At 51.0% G+C, this 20,959-nt stretch overlaps 7 protein-coding genes across 7 annotated transcripts; 5 read left to right on the top strand and 2 right to left on the bottom strand.

The window, feature by feature from the left end:
* Positions 1 to 328: 328 nt before the first annotated feature.
* Positions 329 to 2,373, top strand: M430DRAFT_99719 (hypothetical protein; the record flags this gene model as incomplete). Its single annotated transcript, XM_024870210.1, has 3 exons — positions 329 to 525; positions 628 to 2,001; positions 2,052 to 2,373. 3 exons carry the CDS (start codon positions 329 to 331, stop codon positions 2,371 to 2,373), a joined length of 1,893 nt encoding a protein of 630 aa, XP_024722118.1.
* A 297-nt stretch (positions 2,374 to 2,670) lies between these two features.
* On the top strand, positions 2,671 to 6,329 carry M430DRAFT_65200 (hypothetical protein). Its single transcript, XM_024869156.1, has 4 exons — positions 2,671 to 2,922; positions 3,155 to 3,836; positions 3,876 to 4,917; positions 6,194 to 6,329. Exons 1-4 carry the CDS (start codon positions 2,916 to 2,918, stop codon positions 6,224 to 6,226), a joined length of 1,764 nt encoding a protein of 587 aa, XP_024722119.1. The 5' UTR covers positions 2,671 to 2,915; the 3' UTR covers positions 6,227 to 6,329.
* Positions 6,330 to 7,379: 1,050 nt separating this feature from the next.
* Positions 7,380 to 10,632, top strand: M430DRAFT_219430 (hypothetical protein). The gene is made up of 4 exons (XM_024864601.1): positions 7,380 to 7,969; positions 8,026 to 8,046; positions 8,097 to 8,151; positions 8,203 to 10,632. The coding sequence occupies exons 1-4, from the start codon at positions 7,654 to 7,656 to the stop codon at positions 10,490 to 10,492; spliced, it is 2,682 nt and encodes an 893-aa protein (XP_024722120.1). The 5' UTR covers positions 7,380 to 7,653; the 3' UTR covers positions 10,493 to 10,632.
* A 751-nt stretch (positions 10,633 to 11,383) lies between these two features.
* M430DRAFT_40770 (hypothetical protein) lies at positions 11,384 to 13,808 on the top strand (the record flags this gene model as incomplete). The annotated part of the gene is made up of 4 exons (XM_024867429.1): positions 11,384 to 11,439; positions 11,505 to 11,645; positions 11,698 to 11,832; positions 11,881 to 13,808. 4 exons carry the CDS (start codon positions 11,384 to 11,386, stop codon positions 13,712 to 13,714), a joined length of 2,166 nt encoding a protein of 721 aa, XP_024722121.1. The 3' UTR covers positions 13,715 to 13,808.
* A 222-nt stretch (positions 13,809 to 14,030) lies between these two features.
* M430DRAFT_99810 (hypothetical protein) lies at positions 14,031 to 15,850 on the bottom strand (the record flags this gene model as incomplete). Its single annotated transcript, XM_024870219.1, has 4 exons — positions 14,031 to 14,341; positions 14,536 to 15,534; positions 15,592 to 15,710; positions 15,777 to 15,850. 4 exons carry the CDS (start codon positions 15,848 to 15,850, stop codon positions 14,031 to 14,033), a joined length of 1,503 nt encoding a protein of 500 aa, XP_024722122.1.
* A 696-nt stretch (positions 15,851 to 16,546) lies between these two features.
* Positions 16,547 to 19,087, bottom strand: M430DRAFT_49152 (hypothetical protein; the record flags this gene model as incomplete). The annotated part of the gene is made up of 2 exons (XM_024868047.1): positions 16,547 to 16,970; positions 17,004 to 19,087. The coding sequence occupies 2 exons, from the start codon at positions 19,085 to 19,087 to the stop codon at positions 16,547 to 16,549; spliced, it is 2,508 nt and encodes an 835-aa protein (XP_024722123.1).
* Positions 19,088 to 19,540: 453 nt separating this feature from the next.
* M430DRAFT_26506 (hypothetical protein) lies at positions 19,541 to 20,663 on the top strand (the record flags this gene model as incomplete). Its single annotated transcript, XM_024865407.1, has 4 exons — positions 19,541 to 19,910; positions 20,257 to 20,336; positions 20,373 to 20,414; positions 20,550 to 20,663. 4 exons carry the CDS (start codon positions 19,541 to 19,543, stop codon positions 20,661 to 20,663), a joined length of 606 nt encoding a protein of 201 aa, XP_024722124.1.
* Positions 20,664 to 20,959: the final 296 nt, after the last annotated feature.

The raw sequence follows: 20,959 nt of genomic DNA on the forward strand, positions 1-20,959 counted from the left end.
TGTGTTCGTTAGTAGACTATTGCAACATCTAATGCCATGAGCAAATGTTTTGCCAGGCTATGTTCGTGGTGAGTATTTGTCGAATTGGTGCGTTGATTCTTTTCTTTGGAAGTCTTCTGGTCGCTCGTCTCTTCCGAAATGTTGACATCTCGCTCGTCGCCACAGCAACACCAGATCCTTAGTCTGGGCCACTTTGGCGACAGGCCCGCTGATTGGCGAACTCTAATCGATAACAATTGCCACAGAAATACTTTGTCATTATCCCACATTCTATCACCCCTCCCCAGTATACTTAGGAGCTGCGGGTCAGCCAAGATCAGGATCCAATATGGTTTTTCGCAAAGACGAGCTTGAGGTGCAGCTCAAGGACGAACATCAGCTTATCCAAGACGGGGTTCTTAAAGACGATTCGCCTCTTGACACCAGCCCGGACTTCCAGAAGCTCTGTGATGCTTGTCGCATAGGAGATCTGAAGGGTTGTCAGGAAGCTATTGCCACGGGAGTCAATATCAATGCTAGGGACCCGTTTGATTATACACCGCTGATATTGGTGAGCGCTACCGTCTACCTTAAGTATAAGCGTTGCTTGCTCCCAGAGGTGTTCCGCTGACAAAACTGCCAGGCCAGCCTTTGCGGGCATTATGAAGTCGTTCAACTTCTCCTCGAGTCCGGCGCGCTCTGCGAACGAGATACGTTTCAGGGCGAGCGATGCCTCTACAACGCGTTAAATAACCGAATCAGGAATCTCCTGCTCCAATATGATTACTCCAAGAGTACCAATCCGCTGCAGCCTCTGGCCTCGCACATTACCTCTCTGCTCACTCGAAATACACCCAAAACATCAGATATCCGCCTCGCTGCTTCTTCGGATATTTGGGATTTACACAAATTTGTCCTATCTGCAAGATCACCATATTTCCAGAGGAAATTGGCTGCAGCTCCTGAAACTGCGGTTTGGAGGCTGCCCAACACGATTCCCCCAGAAGCATTTCAAATTGCACTACGGTATTTATATCTTGGAGACGTACCATCAGATCTTGGCCTCAGCAATAAGAGTTTTGTATCGGAAGAAGAAGTCCTCAAGGGGATTGACAAAATTAGCAAACAATTGGAAATTGAATCGTTGTGGGAAAGCATATTATCTCCAAGTGACAGGCGGATAGCTAGGCAACGGCACCAAGATGAAGTAACAAGGGGAAGGGATCAGATCGAGACGTGGTACCGGAATAATGTGCTGAAGCATAAGATCCATGTCGATTCGAGCAGGGCTTCAGACGTGAAATGGACTAGGGATAATGGAATTTTCGCGGATGTCTTGTTGCGGGCTGACGAAGAGGAGGAAACGGATGAGCCGACTTCTGGACAAGAGACACCCAAGATCAGAAATACCCCTGGGCCTTTGAATGGGATTCCAATTGGACCTTCAGCAATGTTGCGGTCGGCATCAACAACGAGGAAACCACGGAAATCCGTCCTCTTCCCCGTTCACCGGGCAATGCTCTTGCGTTCTGAATATTTTCAGACAATGTTTGGCTCCTCATTTCAAGAAGCCCAAATGACAGAGTACCTGCATATTGTGACCGTCGATTGCTCGCCTGCGGTCTTAGAGATCGTTTTGACTTTCCTCTACACAGAGAAGGCCGATATTCCTCTCGAGCTCGCCCTCGACGTCCTCTTTGCCGCAGATATGCTATTCATCGAGAAGCTGAAAACGAAGGCCACCATAGTCATCAGCACGATAGGTAACGGTGCCAGCAACCTTGCAGATCGCACTCATACAGAAGGCCCCGAGGAGGTTGAGATTGAACCTATCAACGTTTACGACGTCCTTCGAGCGGGTTGGTTCTTGAAGATACAGAGATTAGAAGAATTCAGCGCGCGATATTTAGCCTATAGGTTGGAGGATTATATCGATGAGGAGGAGTTTGAGGAATTGATCAAAGAAAGTGCGGCGAGAATTGAAAAGAGACAGGAGACGGACAGTATTGAGTTGGTCGATGAGTATGCTCCCACCAGTCTAGCATGGTGTGCGTCTGCTAATAATGATACAGCATCCGATACTACCTGTCTGAACGCTTCCGGCTACGGTTTGAAGACTCCGGTCTCGATGAAATGATGGACGAAAATGGAGAGATCAGCGCCGATGCAGCGCAAGCCATTTCCAACGCTTCTGCTCCACCAGATGAAGCAATCTCTATGAGTGACCCTCCAACTAACAAACAGGAGCCTCCCTCGAACCCTTTGATCAATGGCGAGATCAGGACTTTAGACGGAGAAATAGCTGGCGATGAGTTCGCCGCCGATGCTATAAATTACCAAGTCCTTCTTGGGAAGATCGATGCTTTGTTAGAGCGACTGAAATTAGATGCCTAAAGAGCAGAGAACTATAGAAACAGAAGATCTAATGATTGAAACGTTCGACATTTGCCAATAAAGTATTTCTATAATCAGAAATGAGGATTGGCGCGGCTTTGTGTTTTGAGAACGTTGGTTCTGATCGCCGTTGGATACCTGCTTCTTCGTTTTGTCGGTGTTTCGTCCACCCCACCGTTTGACATACCGAGTTTCAGGCCGACATGGCATTGTCAGAGCTGGACTACCGACATCCAAGCAAGAGCCGAAAACCCAATACACTCGGGTAAACATTGCTTATCCTCTTATATGATGCGGCTACAAGCCGATCTTCTGCTGGATACTGCTCTTCCATGTTAGTTGTTTCATTGCGAGTTCTGCCGTGCAATTGATTTCCCGTATCGAAGAGATCGACCTCGATACAGGGAGCAGCTGGGGAAGGCCTCGTAACGGGGTTTGTGACCTGAGCATCCGCCGTCTAGCGTCTGGGAATGTGTGATGTAGTAGATGGAATCATTGGCTTTGAGGCGGAGGGGTAGACGTCTTAGATATGCTGATCTAGCATGGGCAGCGTGCCAGCGTCTCCTGCTCACGGATCCGTCTCAGCGCCCGCTCAATAACTCCCTCATATCTTCTCATTTCTTCGCACTCTCGTGTCTTTTGCTTCTCTCAATCTTGTTTCTGTCTCGTTAGCTTCCCTCCCCTATCCATTCACAGCATCGGCTATCGTTTGTTTGACGTTGATCCAATGACCTGCTTGTTTCTAAGAAAGAGGTCTGCGGGATTCTAGTCTAGATGACAGGATTCTCCGATCAAAGATCTTTCCTCGGCGGTGCCATATCTACGGCTGCGTCTCCTTTAAGGAATGGTTTTGTGGAGGTTAACTGTCGGTCACCAGTTACCCCACGACGGATTCAACCGCCGTCTTCCCACGGCCCCGAAAGGCTGTGGAATATCAATACCAATCCGCCTCGATATGGAGCGTACAGCAACTTGCCATATCTACCTACGCCGCGGGGTTTTTCGTTAACAGAATCTGGGAAAGATCAGGCCGGGCGACATGACAACTACATATCATCAAGCACCACGCTCATTTCTCCATCTACCAGCTCCTCATTCCTCCCTCTCACTCCCAGCTTCCCTGCTCCCCCAGTGGAAAAGCTGGGAACGTTCTCCGCAATCAATATCATCCTCGGTAAGACTGTCGGGGTAGGTATCTACAGCATCCCCTCCTCGATCCTGACCTCCGTCGGCTCAGTCGGGGCCTGCATCACGCTCTGGATCCTTGGTTCCCTGATATCTTACTGCGGTCTCGCCGTTTACCTGGACCTCGGAACGGGAATTCCTCGCTCTGGTGGAGAGCGTGTGTACCTTGAGCGTATCTTCACGAGGCCGCGGATGCTGGCTACGTGTTGCTTTATGGCCTACGTTGTACTCTTGGGGTTCAGCACGCCGAATTGCATAGTGCTGGGGGAGTACGTGATGTATGCGTTGGAGATTGATGCCAACAGGTGGAATGTAAGGACTGTCGCTGTGGGCGTCATTACCTTGACTTGTGTCATACATGCAAAGTATCAGAAGCTTGGACTACGCATCATCAATGTGTTGGGCGTGGGGAAGATGCTCATTCTCGTTATTGTCATCCTTTCCGGGCTTGCGGGAGCATTTATGGGCGTTGGGTCTTCGAATCTCCCTTCTCTCGAGCGTCGACGATTATCCCTTGAAGTAGGAGACACCCGTTCTACAGCGCAGAGGAATTTTTCCAATCTCTTCGCCGGTTCCTCGACGCAACCACACGACTACGCCACTGCTCTCCTTAAGATCCTCTACTGCTTTCGCGGCTACAGCACCGCGAACAACGTCCTCTCCTCCCTACACAATCCGATCCCCACCCTCCGCGTTGCTGCCCCCGTCGCGCTCTCTCTCGTCTCGATTGGCTACATTCTCGCCAACATTTCCTACTTCCTAGTCGTCGAACTCTCCGATTTTAGATCCAGCGGAACAGTTATTGCCGGCCACTTCTTCAAGACCATCTTCGGCGAGCTCGTCGGCGAGAACATCCTTCCGCTCTTCATCATCGTCAGCGCCTTTGGAAACATCGCCGCGACCAGCTTCGCGCAGGCACGAGTGAACCAAGAACTCGGCCGCGATGGCCTCCTACCTTTCCCACGGTTCTGGTCTCTCCCCCACGATCTCGACCCTCCGCTCGCGGGCCTCGCACTGCATTGGCTCGTCAGCGTGCTCGTGATCATCATCCCGCCGCCGGGCGCCATCTACGAATTCCTCGTCGACATCGGCGGCTACCCAGTCTCCGTCATCAGCGTCGCCATCTCGCTGGGGCTGCTCTACCTGCAGACATCCCCGCGCGAACACTGGAATAGCCCGTTCCGCGCCCGCAAGATCTATACGCTGGTCTTCGCGGCTAGTAATTGCCTCCTGCTTGTCATGCCCTGGATCCGCCCGGATCTGCAGAAGGGCGATCCCAGGTTCCCGTACTATGCATACCCGGCGACGGCGCTGGCGGTCTTGGGCACTGGTGTGCTGTACTGGATCTGGTGGGCGCATGTCAGGCCGGGCAGGGAGAGGTGGGTGAGGAAGGGGGAGATGCATAAGAGGGCCGGCAGTGATGAGATGTTGCCAATGATGGGCGGGGGTGGTCGTTCATCATCGCCCACCAGCGTGGATGTATCTTGACCTCGAGGATGCATTGGAAGGGGACTGTGTAAGAGTATATTGTATAAATCCTTAGGCGCTAGACGTCTGTATTTAAGGTACTTATTACTTACATCGCGAGAGCACATCGTATGAATGAATAACTCCGCAGCAAGCTCTATGAAATGAATATTATATTTTACTTACCCAATACCCATCCTTCGTACCTCACTCATCCCATCATAACCAATTCCCGAGACAGCATGATTGATTCCTCAGCCTCTCAACCCCACCCTTCTCCTGTGCACCCCACCTAGCAAGTAGTTACCTAGTAATCTTACTAATATAAACCAAATAACGCCTCCTCCTCCCATAGTACAAATGTCTATGGTGTACTGGTACGCACTCTTGGTTTAGTGGTAAAATCAGCGCTTCCCATGCGCTGGCCCCGGGTTCGATTCCCGGAGGGTGCAGTAAAGTAATCCCCTCATCTTTTCTGGAGATGTGGTTTTTTTATATTTATATTTTTAATTTTGGACTTTTTTGGGGGGTCTTTTGGTGGGGAGGGGTGGTTGCGGAACGGATGCGGCGATGCGATGATGCTTTTCGCTAATGGGCGAGATGGCTAGCTAGCTGGTGAGAGGGGAAAAGGAGGGGCTGGGAAAGAAAACATATATATATATAGGAGATTGACAATGATATTGATATTGAGATGGATATAAAACACAGAATTTACAAAGTCATGAATGTGCTATCTATCTCCACGCTTCTTGCACCTAAGGTACATATGTCGTCCAAACAACATCGGCTATTCATTTCCGTCCCGAACCCAGAAACGCTCAGCGCTATTTTAAGACATAAGGTAGGTTTAAAAATAGCTATGTCTTAAAATTAGGTTTAAAGAGGTTCTTTTACAAAATACATACATAGGGTTAGGGTTTTGTTTGGTATTGTGTTTGTTATAATCTTTGATTTCTTTTGGAGTGCAGGAAATAATCAGGACAGGGATCCTGACAGATGTCGCGGTCTGAGCTGTCAAGATAAGATCTCCGGTTGTGCCGTGGCGGGGGGTGGGTGCATGCGTGGGTGCGGGTATACTCCGTATGTATGGATGGAGGATTTGATGTGCAGACAGTGTGGATTTATGTATAAGATAAGGGGCTTTTGCTTTTTGAGGAGGCTGGGGAAGGGGAGGAGGTTGGAGATGGGAATGTGGTTGTGATGCACACTGATGGTGGAATAGGTATGTAGGATGGTGGAGAATGGGGGATTGATGTGAGGTTGGGATGTGTGACGATCGAGCGGCTTGGATCTACAGTGGCAGGTAAGGTAAGTTGATACTCTTATCTTTCTTTATACTTATCGACATACAGTGGATGTAGATAGATATACTGTAGATATCAAAGGAAAAGACGTTGAGAGTCAATCAATTGCTGGTAACCGCTCGTAAGATGATTTCCATGCTGACGGCACAGTGCATTCGTGATGGGGAAATGACATCAGGTATCAAGCATCTGCCTTGGCTACTGAACAGAGTGCCATGTGGTTCCAGTGGCCAGCCAACATAGAAAAGAAACATGAGTTGCTGGTGTTTTGATTCTGCATGCGGGTTGAGAGGCCTGAGAGTATATGTCTGTGTGGTGAAGGCCTTCGTGACAATAAACTCTGGGTGATTATTAACACCATCTCCATTGAAAAGGCTTCTCCGTTTCCCACTTCTCACGGGAGAGACCGTAGTGGACGGGCCTGGCCATTGAGATGTTCATGGATCCACTGTTTCTCCTCGTTCTGCTCCAATTATTTTCCCAGCGGTTGAACAGCCCGGCTCCTCCAGTAACGAGTCCCACTTCAACCTTCTGCCAGCATTATCTGACATGCAGATTGTGTACTGTAACTCCGTATGCACCTGTACCGTGCCTGGACCTCTGGACCTCTGTGCCTAATAACCTAACAACCTGATAACCTACATTCTTCTCTCCCTCCCTCTCCCAACTCCTGTTTCAACTCATCGTTGACCTGTCTCTCCCATCGAGTATGCATTTGTTATTATTAGCGACGCCCTCCCCTCGTGTCGCTTCCACCACCGCGGCCGACTTGTAGCTTCTTCCAATCCACTCCAAGCCAAGCCAAGACATCGAATCATCTCCGTCTACCCGAACCTGCTGAGTCCAGGGACCAGAGTAGTTTTGACGAATTTACGAAGTGCACGACCTTTTACGAAGTACCAAGCCCCTTTACGAAACACACACGATCTGCGCGGGTCAGATCGTCCAGCTGCACAGCTCCAGCAGCCATCAACCTACCATCAACTTGGTTGAAGAGCTGTATCGCGGAGAAGAGAGCAGGAAATCAAACAAAACAATCAATAATCAATAATATCCACGTTGTCGGGGCCGCGTATCCTTCTGCGCTACTCTTAAGACCCTGGGACCTGGGTAAACCGCGGAGACTACTTGCGTACTATAGTCGATAGGACGGTCTTTGTCTCAGTGGAGCCGCATACCACAACCTCACCACCATCTTTCCAGAGCAGATTCAATTACAATCTGCCTCTCCTCCTGGCAGGCCCGTCGTCACCTCGCCGGGGACATTCCCCCTTCTCCCCGCCTTGATTCCATCCTTCGTTCGACCAACCCGGCCATTTCCACAATGGCACGCCTTCCCTTCCTTTCGTCATCATGGACCTCAGCACTCGTTACCACTATCGCTCTCTTCTCTACAATCTTTCCTGCCGTGCGAGCAGCTAATGCCCCGGCCACTATCCAGGGGACAAATGGTGCAGGAGTGACGAAGACGCTGCTCGTTGACCGCTATCCAGGCTTATATACAGGCAACTTTGGGGATTGCATGGGAGGCCAGAGCTTGATCAATCTCACTTCTTTCGATGCTGCTTATTATGCTGATAATATGACCGTTCTCTTCAACTTGGCGGGAACCACGAATTTGAGGAACGAGACAATAATGCGTACGCCGAACCCTCGTTTGAGTACTGTCGTTACAAGTTGCTAACCTAGTCCCTAGTCTATATCTCGGTACAAGCCTGTGAGAGACACACTCGAGAGGGGGGAGACACCTTGCTGACACCTCTCTAGATGGCGAGGACCGCTTCGATAAGACTTTCAATCCTTGTAGCGCGAATTTTATGAGGTAGCTTCACTTCAATTGATCCCCCTTCATGCTAGTTTCTAATATGACCAGCCTCTGTCCGATGAATAGCAGCGTTCCAATCCAAGGCGAAGCCAATATTCCAGTTTCGACTTCAGACGTCGCTTCCATCCCGAACATCGCTCTGACGATTCCTGATTTCGAGGGCTATGCTATTCTCCGATTCTTCTCCAACTCCTCACAAACAGAGATCGGTTGCTTCCAGGCTATCATGCGGAATGGGGCCTCATTCTCGCACCCAGCAGCCGTTGGCTCGGCCCTGGGGGGTGTCACTGCTGTTGCTCTCGTTGCATCTTTCGCAACAGCCATCTATGGCGCCAGCGTACCGCAAATACGGACGCACTATGCACACTCTCTGTCGGTGCTGGTAATCTTTGAGGTCTTCCAGTCAATATTCTTCTCTGGGGCCTTGTCACTAGAGTGGCCGAGCGTCTTGCCTGCATTTTGGAGTAATTTTGCATGGTCTGCGGGCCAGATCTACACAAAATCCATCATTGATTCCGTCAACAGCTTCGTTGGCATCTCCGGAAACTCTAGCCAGGCCGGTCATGCGGGATCCACTGACTTAAACAACAACGGAGGCCTCCAGCAGCAGATATATGGACGTTCGTTAGGTTCGTTAGAAAGGCTCCCAGATGTGATGAGCTACGATCTCCTCAGGAAGGGTGAGGAGGCTGCGAGTCAGATATACAAGCGGGCAGTCAACCACACCGCAGTGCAGTCAAAGATGTACTCCTGGGCTGGTACGCCCATCACTCCAGGACTTCCACTCCCCGGAAACTTTTCTGGGTTTGCTGGAGAGCTTGCACAGATGGGTATCCCTGCTGCGGATGCTTTCTTGGTCGGACTCTTGTGGTTTCTGATCCTTATCGCCATCCTCATTGGAGCTACGACAGCCTTCAAGTTCTCCCTCGAGCTCTTCAGCGTTACAAAGCTGATCAAGCGTGACCGGCTTGCACTCTTCAGAAGCCACTGGCTAGGCTTTCTTGGGCTCATCATCCTCAGAACACTCCTCATCGGATTCTTTATGATGATGACCCTGACCCTTTTTCAGTTCTCTTACGGTGGGAGAGGAGGGGTTACCGCAATTGCAGCCATCATATTTATCATCTTCTTCGCGGGCATGCTGGGGGTTACCTTCTACGCATGCTTTTACCGGTTGCGATTCGGCAAGTACGCATCTGAACCAGATCGTATCCACTTTGAACACAAGAAGGTGATGAAGTTTATCCCCTGGTTTAGGACTATACGCGAGAGCTCCATGAGTGAGGAACATGACAGGACGAAGACAGCAGGATCTGTATCATTCTTCCGGGTCCGCTTCATCGACAGCGATTCGGAACGGCAGAGTGTCCACGAGGATGAGGCCTACACGAAACGCTTTGGCTGGTTATCAGCACGTTTCCGACGTACTCGATGGTGGTTCTTCGTGATCTGGGTTGTCTATCAGTTTGTGCGCGCTTGCTTCATTGGGGGAGCGCGCGCAAGCCCAAAGGCGCAGGTATATGGGATCCTTGTATGGGAGGTCATTGCTTTCGTTGCGATTGCCAAGATCAATCCATTTGAGGGAGCTCGCAACACTGCACTGGCGGTCTACATGCTTGGCCTTAGTAAGGTGGCCACTGCCGGTCTCTCGATCGCCTTCCTACCAGAGTACAAGGTCGCAAGGATCCCAACGACGGTCATTGGTGTCGTCATCATCGTCATCCAGGGGGTTTTGGTCGTCGGCCTCCTCGTCCTGATGGCCCTCGGCATTATCTCGAGCTACATGTCACTCACCCGCAACAGTGAGCAGTTCAAGCCACACAGCTTGGAAAGTGTCCGGACGAAGTACTTTGATGTGATCGAACTGAAGGCGACTGACCTTCCACCTCCACCGCCACCAGCACCCGAGGAACCAAAGGAACCGTACTTCACTGTTAATGCGGTTCGTCGAGCTCCGAAGATTGAGGACGAGGATAATGACCTCGTGCCGGACATAGCCCCCCAGGGTGCTCCATCGCAAGCCCCTATTGTCAATCGCGGCAGCAGAGCCAATAGCGCTTCCAGTCGGCATTCGGCATATGGAAATGTCCCGTTTGGAGCAAGAGTCCACCGGGCGAGTTGGAGTTCTCGCGACTTCCAGAGCTTGCACGACGACAGGGCGGATTTCCAAGTGCGTCCGCAGTCGCGGCTAGCCAGTTCACACAATACAGCAAATACTTCTGCATCTACACAACCGCTGATTAGACCAGCACCTTCGCAATCTAGCCTGAGATATCCGACGCCAACAACGGAACAACAACAACAGTCGGCGGGCCAGAGAGTGGCCTTTGCGAAATAGAGATCCAGGTGAGGAAGGCATGCCAGAACGGGTGCCCTTACGGAGCCACGAATGAGAGTGGGATAATTGGAGTTAATAGACGGGCATGGTATACAGGGAAAAAGTGGGGTCTTGATTCTTGCACAGCATAGCGTTCCTTTTGTCATATTTCTCGCATGCCTCCTATTCAAGATGGAGGAGTCTACATAGAAGGGTTCTTGTTTTTGCATTCATGCATCAGTGCATGATGGATGGGTGGACCTCATAACAGAGCGTGCCGTCCTGGCTCGGAGCTTTGGATATGGGTATGGAACGGCGTTCAGGTAACGCCTCGTACATATTCGAAGCTGAATCGGTTACAGAGATGGCTGCAAAGATAGCAGTGCTCTCACTACAATACAATTTCTTACAATCTGCATTCTGTTTCCTGCGCCAGTCACGTGGATTGTTCTGTGTACCTAACGTGCCCCATCTCCTCTCTCCGCGCGCGAATGGGGGGTTTTATTACGTTGATATGGATATTTGGAGAATTGTTAGCTGAATGCTGGACTTTGGATTCTGGATTCTTTTTACCTGGGTTGCTACACTTTGTGGAATAAAGGCTCCTCAAGGGGGGATTTCAAATTCCACCACGTGACAGTCCCGGTTCCTTCCCACCCAAGGTACCTTACCTTACCTGATACCAATTGGGAGGCAGAGGAGCACCCCAAGGAACCTCAACTCGCGCCTCTTCTTCACACTTCATGTGACTTTTTTCGCGTCTTCCCTCTTCCACCAACTCTTCATGAGATTCCCTGTTTCGTACTCCTGATTGTCTAGTCCCTTTAACACGTCTCCTTTTCTTCGATACCTAGACCTGGGGAGCCGCGTTTCAAGGATTTGGTAACCGCGTCGCGGTAAGGAGTAGTAAAGATGTTCTACAGTCATGAGATCTTGACGAGTAGGAAGTATGGCGTGGCAACGGTTTGGTAAGTTCGAGATGTTCTCAAGACGCGTCTCTTTCCATGACTGACCAGGAACTAACTCTCTGCAGGCTGGTGGCCACACTGGGTGCCAAGTCAAACACAAAGAAGGTAACTCGTAAGGCTATCCTTGACGTCGATGTTCGCAAGGCGTGTGAGACCATCATTCAGCCAGAGGCGCCAATGGCTCTGAGACTTCAGAGTAATCTTCTGTATGCTACCTTACCCTCGGTCGTTGAAAGACGCGTTTTCTGACGTGACCAGCTATGGTGTCTCGAGAGTCTATGACCAGCAGTGCTACTATGTCCTCTCGGATGCACAGGCAGCTCAGACTCATATCCGGACTATGTTAAGGGTCCATCAGAACAATGACCTTGATCCAGGCGCTGGCAAGGTCCGGTGAGTCCCCCCTTTTCACTAGCCTAGATAGGCACTGACATGTTGCAGTCCTGAGCAGCTCATCCTCATGGACGACCCAGCTTTCCTGCCCGAGACAGCTCTTCCGGCTCTCGATTTTGATTTCTCCAACTTGGAACTTGAGCCTTTTAGAGCCTCTGAGCGCTCTACACAATCTATGATGTCCATTCACGGACGTAGTCGTTCCTTCTCTTCCTCCCATATCGTCGGCATTCTTGACCTACCCTCATCCAGCACCCACGCCGGCCCTCAGCAACTCCCTCTCGATGACCCGTTCACCGGATCATCACTTCAAAAGCCTCTGGGTGGTACAGGTCGCGGACTCTTCGATGATGAAAATGACCTCTTCCAGGATGACTTGATCTTCGAATTCGATGCTGATGGCCAGATCAGGGATATTGATGCTAGTGAGCGAGAGGCTCGACGTGCAGGTAGTATTTACCCAAAAGGTCTTCCCGGGAGCGATTCTGCAGCGAGTAGACGCGTCCGGAAGGAACATGAAGAGGCTGCTGGCCATATCCTGCCGGTCATGGATGCTGAGGGAGATTTCGACATGATGAACTTCGGTGAGGACATGCAGATGCTTCCTGAAGCCGAGCCATTCCCAATGATGAGCGGCGGTCTGGGAGCCAACGACAGACCTCAACCTTTGATCGCCTCTGAGGATCGTGTCTATCATGTCTCTTCCCAGGAGAACTCTTCCGAAACCGCTGAAGCCCCTCTCAGACACCGCAAGCCTAAAGTTCGAAAGACCTTGGGTCTCGATCAGACAGTCGAGCTCCGCAATAGCGATCTCCTACAATGGCAACGCGAGTACAGTGTTAACATGACTTCCGCGACGCTTCTAAGTGCTCATCGTAGAGCCACTGCTCACGCAAAGAAGAATGCCTTCTCGTTCGTCTATGGTGCGGGTCTCAACCGGGTAGGCCATGGAATTGGCACTTCAAAAGTGCCCCTACCTCTCGATATGTTCTCAGGGACCTCCCTTCTCGCAAAACTCACCGGCCAAGCCCCTCTCCCAACAGAGTCCCAAACCAAGAGCTCTAAACGTACCCGTGATGCACACGAGGAGGAGCAGCAGCAAGTGACCCCAAAGCGTGCTCGCCATGCCGAAGGAGAAGACGAGATCGGCCGTGGCAGTTTCGATGACGACCAAGCAATGCTTCTGATGGAAGAAGATCCCAGCCTCGGGATGGAAATCGGTCGTGATGCCCCCTCGGCACTAACAGACTACCCCTCGTCCGCTATGATGCCCTGGAATGTGAACATCTCCGCCTCTCTCCCCTCCCACCCCGGCCGCGCCTCCTCCCGTCTCGCAAGCCGCTCCCCGCTCATCGGCCGCGGCTCCAATATCCCCGGCCCCCTAGACCACTTCTCCCTCCTCGAAGACGACCACAACCACCATCAGATCACTTACGGCCGCTCTGACGATCCCCCCATCATCAATAACAACGATGACGAAAATGATGACGATGACGCAATCCTCCGCCGGCACGCCCATCCCCTCCTCAATTCCTCCAGCAGCCACCCAGACCTATCCTTCGAAATCTTCGGTCCCTCCGCAAACGTCGACACGCAAACAGCAGCTAGTAGCCAATGGGTGCGCGAAGCGCTCGATCGCGAAGCCTTGAATTTCCTCGAGTACGTGAGGCACAGCATCATCACGACGGCGGATGATGTCCAGAGCGTCTCGTTCGAGCAGCTCTTCGAACCGAGAAGGAATTCAAGGATCGTGGCGGCTCAGGCTTTTTATCATGTGTTGAGTTTGGCGACGAAGGGCCGGGTGTGGGTTACCCAGAGCGAGGAGGGGGAGGGGGAAGAGGGCGGTGTGTGGGGAGAGATTAGGATGGGGATTTTGGGATGATGAGTGAGTGGCTGGGTGGATTACTTGTTGATTGCTTGATTTGATGTGATGGATATGAAGGAATGAATGAACGAGTGAACGAATAGCTTAAGTGTACTTGCTCAAATCATTCAATTCAATTCAACTCATAGAGGCGAGCAACGAAGGCAGGTTCATAACAAGTTGAGAATGTGGGAATCTTTTCATTTCATTGGACGCAGGACATCATCATTAGATGACGGACTTAAAGAAGGTCCTGAAGAACTAAACAAACCCCATGCCTTCCAACGGACAAACCGTACGCCAGACACCAGCCCTGCCATGTCCCCAACACCAGTTAATTTGCGCTTGCTAAACCCTCATTATCATCATCATTCATCCCCGGTCTGTCCTCGAACTGCATGAACGTGGCGGGATCAACGCCCTCGCCCATGATCGCATCCCATTCCTGGGCTACGTCCTCGAGTACCTGGTCGTTGAAAGCTAGGTCTAGAGATGGGTGTGAGGCAGGGCCTTGTTGTTCGTAGGAGAGTGTGTAGAGCAGTTTTGCATCTCCGATGTCTTTTGCAGAATTGAGGAGAGCTTGGAGAGCAGCATCCAGGAGGGCTTTGCTGGTTGGGGAATAGAGAGTTGTGGCGTAGAGGACACCTGTGATTTAGTTAGCTTCCGGTTTTCTTCACACGCGTTTAAAAAATAAATGTGTAGAAAGAAGCATTATCAGACTGTCAGAGGTTGTTATCGTCAAGAGATATCAGACAATGTAGATAAGTATTCATAAGTTAAATCATCACGTAATGCTTGAGTGGGGAAGAGGGGAAGAGAGAAGAAGGAAGAGTACTGACACTGTCCGGCGGGGCATTCGCCCGTTTCGCTGGAATGGACCATGATGTACACGGGGTGGGTGTGGGGAATGGTGTCGGTGGTGAGGGTGTTCGGTGGGAAGACCACCACGGATACGGCGGCCAGAGGTGAACCTTCGACTGAGCTCTCGAATAGGGATGCGAAGGGCGACGACACCACAGCGATGATCTTCGAGAGAGCTCGGGGACTCGGTGTAGTGTCATCTTTCGACTCCGAACCGCGAGCAAGGTATTTCGTCTTGACCGTCTCGCCGTTCGAGAGTTCCACTTCGATGGGTTGGTCCTCGCCCTTTTCCTGAACGGTTTTGATGCCTGTCCCGAGCACGTAACTCCCGCCTCCCACAGCACCAGCTCTACAGGCAACCTGCGAGATCTCAGCGCCTCCGCCCCATTTTGGCAAAACTGCTCCAAAGCCAGGACCGAAGACTCCAATAGAGGTAAGATGTCTCTCGATCCTAGGCAGTGCATAGCCAACGGATGTCTCTTCCGGCTTGTCTAAAGACAAGGTCAAGGCAGCAATGAGAGTCTGAAGATAGGGAGAAAGCTGGAATTGGGACGCCAGGAAATCAGACAGACTGCTCTCCGCATGGGGCTGCCATATCTCGGGATGCTCCTCGTAGTTTACTACGAACTTCAGGAATTTCATCAAGCTCCGTTTCGCACGGTTCTCGATGCTTTCATCCTCGAAGATATCTTCCCGTCCATTCGGCAAACGTTTCAGTATTGCTTTCTGGTCGGATTCAGACACAGCCTCGGCCTCGGGTAAGGTGTATATCCACCAGTTGCCGACGGCCTGGAACTCGAGCTGGCGGTAAACCTTCGAGGAGACGAGTTGAGTGAGGAGCTGAGACCTCGTGTATATTATTTGCGGCGAGAGGGTTAGGGTATATGCCCTTGAGAAGGAGAGTTTCCTTTCTTCCTTGGAAGCTTCTTCATCTGGTTTCCACAAAGAGGCATTTCTGAAAGTTCCTGTGGGAGAATCTGATGATTGATGATGTCAGCCGTGATCACAAGGTGTTGATATAAGAGCATACTGACCTCCTTTCACCTGCTCGACCCATTCGTCAGCCTCCTGCAGACTGAAAGCAGCCTCAGCATCCCCGTAGTACCCATTCTGGTCGACGTGGAGAATTTTCTTGCCGGAGCGGGACAGAGCCCTTCACGGTCAGCTAGGTCAGTCAGACATGACTTGAGAACACTGCTGAGATCAAGATCAAGCTCACAAGGCAAGCAGGGACTGCCGGAGTCCCGTCCCCTCAATAAGGACATCCCATTGCGTTTCACTCAGAGACTCCATTGTTTCTGCGAGAGCACTGAGAGAGCATAAGGAGCATGGAGAAAAGAGAAAAGTAGAAGAAAGGAAGTTCCGTCGTGGGGCCTGTTATAGAAATTCTCCAGTTCGCGGTGCTAACCGTATCAGGACTAGGGCGGGAAGCGAAGCGAGCAGAAACAACTTCATGAAATCTTCAAAGCTTTTCTCTCTTTTTCTTGCTTCTTCAACCGTTCGACCAACCGCGCAAGTCTGTCTGCCTCCACGGATTTGCGTATGCGAGGGGCCTTTCAGTAGGCTCCTCTTTGTTGGACGGGAGACCAATGTCTGCGTCCTGTATCTACTGCTCTGGAATTTACGCCTGAAGGAAGCGGTTCGTAATGGATGGTACAATCTTATAAGTTATGGCTTTCATTCAGCTTGGGGCTGTTGTGATGCTATGACGAGTATGTCACAAGTATTGGCTACTTATTGGGTAGACCATAGGTCTCTTAATGTCCGTTCATGATTCATACAATACCTAGGAATCTAGATCCAAGGCTGTCGATTCTCAAACCATCTCAGTTACTAGAGTCTTCATTCTGAAAGGGTTGCTAAGAGCATGAATATATTGATATATTGACATGTAAATTTCTCGCACACATCTCATCCTAGACAATAAATTACAAGTTGGTATATCCCACATTACCCTGCCTCCCAACGCCATCATCCGCCATCGAGAGCTCAAATTGCATAGTTCTCAGTATGTAGGAAAATCTCATCCTTCGAATCATCCCCCCAGATATCCGCCTGCAGCCTCGCAACCGTATTCGCGACATCGACACGCATACTCGGCGGCCCACAGACGAAGACACACGTCCTTCGCCCGAAGATCCCCCTCCCGTCCTCCCCTCCCGTTGCCATCTCCTTCAGCATGTGCCCCAGCTGCGGTCGTCCATACTCGGTCGACCAGCCTTCCTTCTTCTTGGGGGCCACGAAGGCGAAGCGCATGAGGTTCTTCTGGAATTCGGTGGGCGTCTGCGGGAACCCGAAGTTGAACGATGGTGAGTGGTTTGATTGCTCGACCGCTTGGTTGGGGATCTTAATTTGCAGCTCGCTGGATTTGCCCCGCATGTGAGCGGGCTCCGGTGATGCTGGGTAGGAGTGGCTGAGAAGGTCTTGCTTCGAGTCGCCTGGCCACTCTTCCCGCGGTTCTTGCGATATGAAACCATGGGGCTCGCCGCTGGGGTCCGGTGGCTGGGAAAGGAACCTCCGCGTTGCTTCATGCGAGTCCACCTCAGATTTCATGTCTGTTCCATTCGGCTTTCTCAGGGAACTGTCTCTTTGGAGCCTGTGGGCTTTTGTGGGTGGAGGGGGGAAGACCTTGTGTTGTAGGTGCTTCGGATGTGGTAATGAGGAGATGGCGTCTTCATCCTCTGCTCTCAATTCTCTCTCCCTTTCAGGATCTCCTTGTGCCTCATCTCGGATCAATGCTGAATTTCTCTTCGCTGCTATCTCAGAAACGAAACCATCGAGTTTATCATGAAGCATCATGCTGATTGGTCTGGGTGCTCTCTCACTCGCTTCCATCTTATTTGTCTGGATTTTGGCTCCTGTCACATAGAATTGGCAGGTAACCGTATCCGGAGGAGCGGACTCTCTGCAAATCCGAAGCTCTTCCCTAAACCAATCCATGGCTTCTAATCTCTTCAAAGCCCATACCACTTCGATCTTTTGCGTCACAGCCTTCCCATCTCTCATTCGTTTGATGAGGTTCAGCAACTGGGATACGATCGCTGTGATGCCACTTCCTCCTGCAAAGAGGATCACAGTCTCGAAAGCAGCTAATTCTCGTTGCATTCCGCCGTACGGGCCTTCCAAATATGCGCGGTAAGTCTTGAAGGGGCCGTTTTCGATCGCCGTGTTGAGAACCTTGCGGGTGAAGCCTCCAAATGGTCGGAACACCAACGTACAATCTCTATACTCGTCGCCATATTCAGACGGGAAATCTTGGCTGCAGAGTGACGAAATTGTGAAAGGGTGGTTCTCAAGGATAGATATTCCGGGCATCCTTAGATAAACGTACTGGCCGGGTCTCCAAGTCATTTGTGTGGGTATTGTAATTTTGATGGCATTCTCAGACATCAACGCAATAGCCGCCTCGTCTCCAACTAGCCATGCAGCCCTCCAGGGCTTCAACCAGTTCAAGTTGAACAATCTCAAGAAGTATGAGAGACCCCAGATAGCTACTGTCGCGTACAAGTAGCTCCATGACGTGAGGTAGTTGTTGCAGTGCCAAAACAAGAGTCCAACATAGAGGATTCCGACTGGAATATGCAAAATAGTGAAGAGTTCGTAGGCGAGGGTTCGCAAAAATGGCAAGGAAGCTACGCAAAGCCAGCATAGAGGAACAAGACAAGCAATTCCAGTTCCATAGACATAGCCAGTGCCATTCTGAAAGAGGGACGCAAATACTGCTGGCCCACCCTGACCCCAGACTGGCTGGATGTAGAATGGTATAGTATGTACCAATGTTAGAAACAAACACAGATATCCGCCCCATCTGTGGAAGACACCAAGACGGTCGTGACCAATCCCCGTTATCATTGAAACGAGGTTGGCTTTCATGCTGGTAGCAATGATCCAAGGGGTCATCGCGACAGCAAGCATGCCGGCTCTGATGGCAACTGGTGGAGACCCAAATGCAATGCTTTGCCAGTAGAGCGGTTGTGGCAAGAAGCAGTAAAGGGTAACAAAAGCCAACGCGATGATGAGGATGGCAATAACTGCCAAAGAGGGGAAGCTGAGAATGGTCCTTTTCTTCCATTTCAGCTCAGGAACAGGCCGGTAGAAGACCCATCTGAACAGCGCCAGCGTGTCGTTGATAACTTCAATTGACGACCAAGGTGATTGTCCCCTGGTAAGCTCAAACCCCTTTTCGCCTTGTCGAGGGAACATCTGGTTCACTGTTCGTCCTGTGGGCAGATTGCCCAGTGCGTATTCGGTATCATGCGCGTACATCTCTGCCCTGAACTTCTCTACTTCCTGCTTATGCATTGCTTGTCGAAGCTTGTCCGTCCAGAGATGGTAGAGTCTTGTCATACCTACGAGTACAAGAAGTACAATACAGAAGTAGGTCCATCCCAGCGCATATTTTCCCGCTGAAGTCCAAGGATCCACCGTATCTGCCTGCACCAGGCCAGGAGGACTCGTTGCTGTGAGTGGTATGAATATACGTTTCGCAAGCTCTCCGAGCGTCCGGGATGCGTCTCTCGCCACCGGCATATCTCCAGATGCAATCGCCATTGTCGGCTTGGCTCTTCTGTCCTAGCGAGGGAATCGCGAATGGAAGTGGGGTCCAAAATGAGTCGAAAATGCGGGGAGGTGAAGTGGCTCAGAAATGTTGATCAAACTACCGGAGTGGTAGAATGGTCTGATCAACTACTACCTGGATGTGATTCCGTTAAAGCGCAACTGCCATTGAGATAATTCGTTGCACTGCCGTTGATATGTGCAGAATGTGCGCGGGGTATACGGTCAGGCTCCACGCCGCAATACCCAGAGTGCCAGACTCTTCAATTAAGTAGTAAAGGACGATAGATAGCGAATGTTGGGGTTCCTCTCGCAGAAGAAATGAAATAGCAGGAAACGAGAGGCAGCAGTGGATCGAACGGATAAAGCGGTGTTGCTGCTGGTCTGGATATATGCGATTGTCGGTATTCCATACAAGCCCCCTCGATGTTGTACAACCTTGCAGTATTCACTTTGCAGTTCCTGCAGGGTGAAGCCACTCCGGTCACTCCAGCCGCTGGGTTTATTGCTTTCGATCGAATCCGGATGTGCACATGTCCGATATGGTCAAAGACCAAGAGACAGCCAGTCAGATCGACACGAGGGTCTACTGCTCCCCGCACGACGTCTTTGGTGCCTCTTCGAAGCTCGGCGGTTACTGCAATGTACCGTAGACCCTTGCTTATCGAACTGCTTGGGGTCGTGGATTCGACTCGTGATTGCCGTTATCTCGCATGCAAGTTACACAGCTCGTGGGTTGCCGCTCTGCTTTTCCCACTGGGGTCAAGAGAAGTGGCTCTTTGTTGTGGTGGACACAGTAGAATGCTATCAAAAAGTTTATAACAGAGCTCAAAGAAGCCCATCCTGGAGAGACTTCTCGGGGTAATCCCATGTACTATTTTATGGGCATTGGGGATCGAGAACGACGTGCTAAGGCACGGTCTATCGGGCCATTCAACTTGGAGGGGGCCGGGACACATCGAATAGGACGTCGGCACTGGCCTAGACATTGTGGTGACCTCGCAAAGCTTCAACCAATGCGCAGCTTGGGACTGCTTGGAGTTGCTTGAAGACTTGGATCAAGGCTGCTCCCCGCAGGCAGGCGGCAAGACGACAATGCCTATTCGCTGGATGTGTTGCTCGCTTCACCTCTGTCCTTGCAGATCGTGGGCGGCCCGCAACCGCTTACCGCCAATCGTGCCCCAGTCCGCAGACGACCCCTACTGAGGAAATCCTGCACGATGTGAGTGAACTTACGACTACCGTGAATCCATGACAGTCGCCAGGCTCGAGGAAGCAGGAGGATATCCCGCAGTTCCTGGTTCGTTGCCGCCGATATCAATCACTTTGAAATGATCTCCAACAAGCATGTGGTGAGGAAATGAGATTCCGGGAGCCTAGATGTGGAAGACTTCATCTCCTCGAGGTATCGCATTGCAACGTGAACTCTCTATAGACGCTTTGCTTTGAAGTGGTCCAGAATTACTCGCAGGGCAGCATTGAGACCAGGATTGCCAACTTCTCTGAGTATAATGGAGCGAGACGCTTGCCGGTAATGTCGGCACCTTGAAGAGTTGAGCCAGCTTTTGCCAATGATCAGTATCCTTGATACCATGTCTGAAAGGCTGAGAGGGAGAGAAATACTTCAGTTAAACGGGGACACTCGTAGCGGCGCTCTTCATGGTCCACAAGGCCTTGGCTCGCGCAACGCCTTGAAGCTCGGAGACAAATCAAATAAAAGAAGAAAGGGAGAAAAGAAAATGTGGATGAGAACAACACCTTGAAAACCTTTATAACACCTATTGCAGCCAAACATGACGCCCAAGATGGATCCAGCATCCTGTTGTTCCAGCCTTGCGTTCAAAG

Source organism: Amorphotheca resinae, assembly GCF_003019875.1.
Source record: "Amorphotheca resinae ATCC 22711 unplaced genomic scaffold M430scaffold_4, whole genome shotgun sequence".
Taxonomy (NCBI): domain Eukaryota; kingdom Fungi; phylum Ascomycota; class Leotiomycetes; order Helotiales; family Amorphothecaceae; genus Amorphotheca; species Amorphotheca resinae.

Bases quoted from the DNA above. Each gene is read 5' to 3' on its own strand.
- M430DRAFT_65200 (XM_024869156.1), top strand. The intron at 3,837-3,875 runs GTATGCGTTGGA...GTGGAATGTAAG, and splicing joins GTGCTGGGGGAGTACGTGAT to GACTGTCGCTGTGGGCGTCA. The intron at 4,918-6,193 runs GTCAGGCCGGGC...AGGCTGGGGAAG, and splicing joins ACTGGATCTGGTGGGCGCAT to GGGAGGAGGTTGGAGATGGG.
- M430DRAFT_219430 (XM_024864601.1), top strand. From the start codon at position 7,654: ATGGCACGCCTTCCCTTCCTTTCGTCATCATGGACCTCAGCACTCGTT. The intron at 7,970-8,025 runs GTACGCCGAACC...CCTAGTCCCTAG, and splicing joins GAGGAACGAGACAATAATGC to TCTATATCTCGGTACAAGCC. The intron at 8,047-8,096 runs GTGAGAGACACA...ACACCTCTCTAG, and splicing joins CTATATCTCGGTACAAGCCT to ATGGCGAGGACCGCTTCGAT.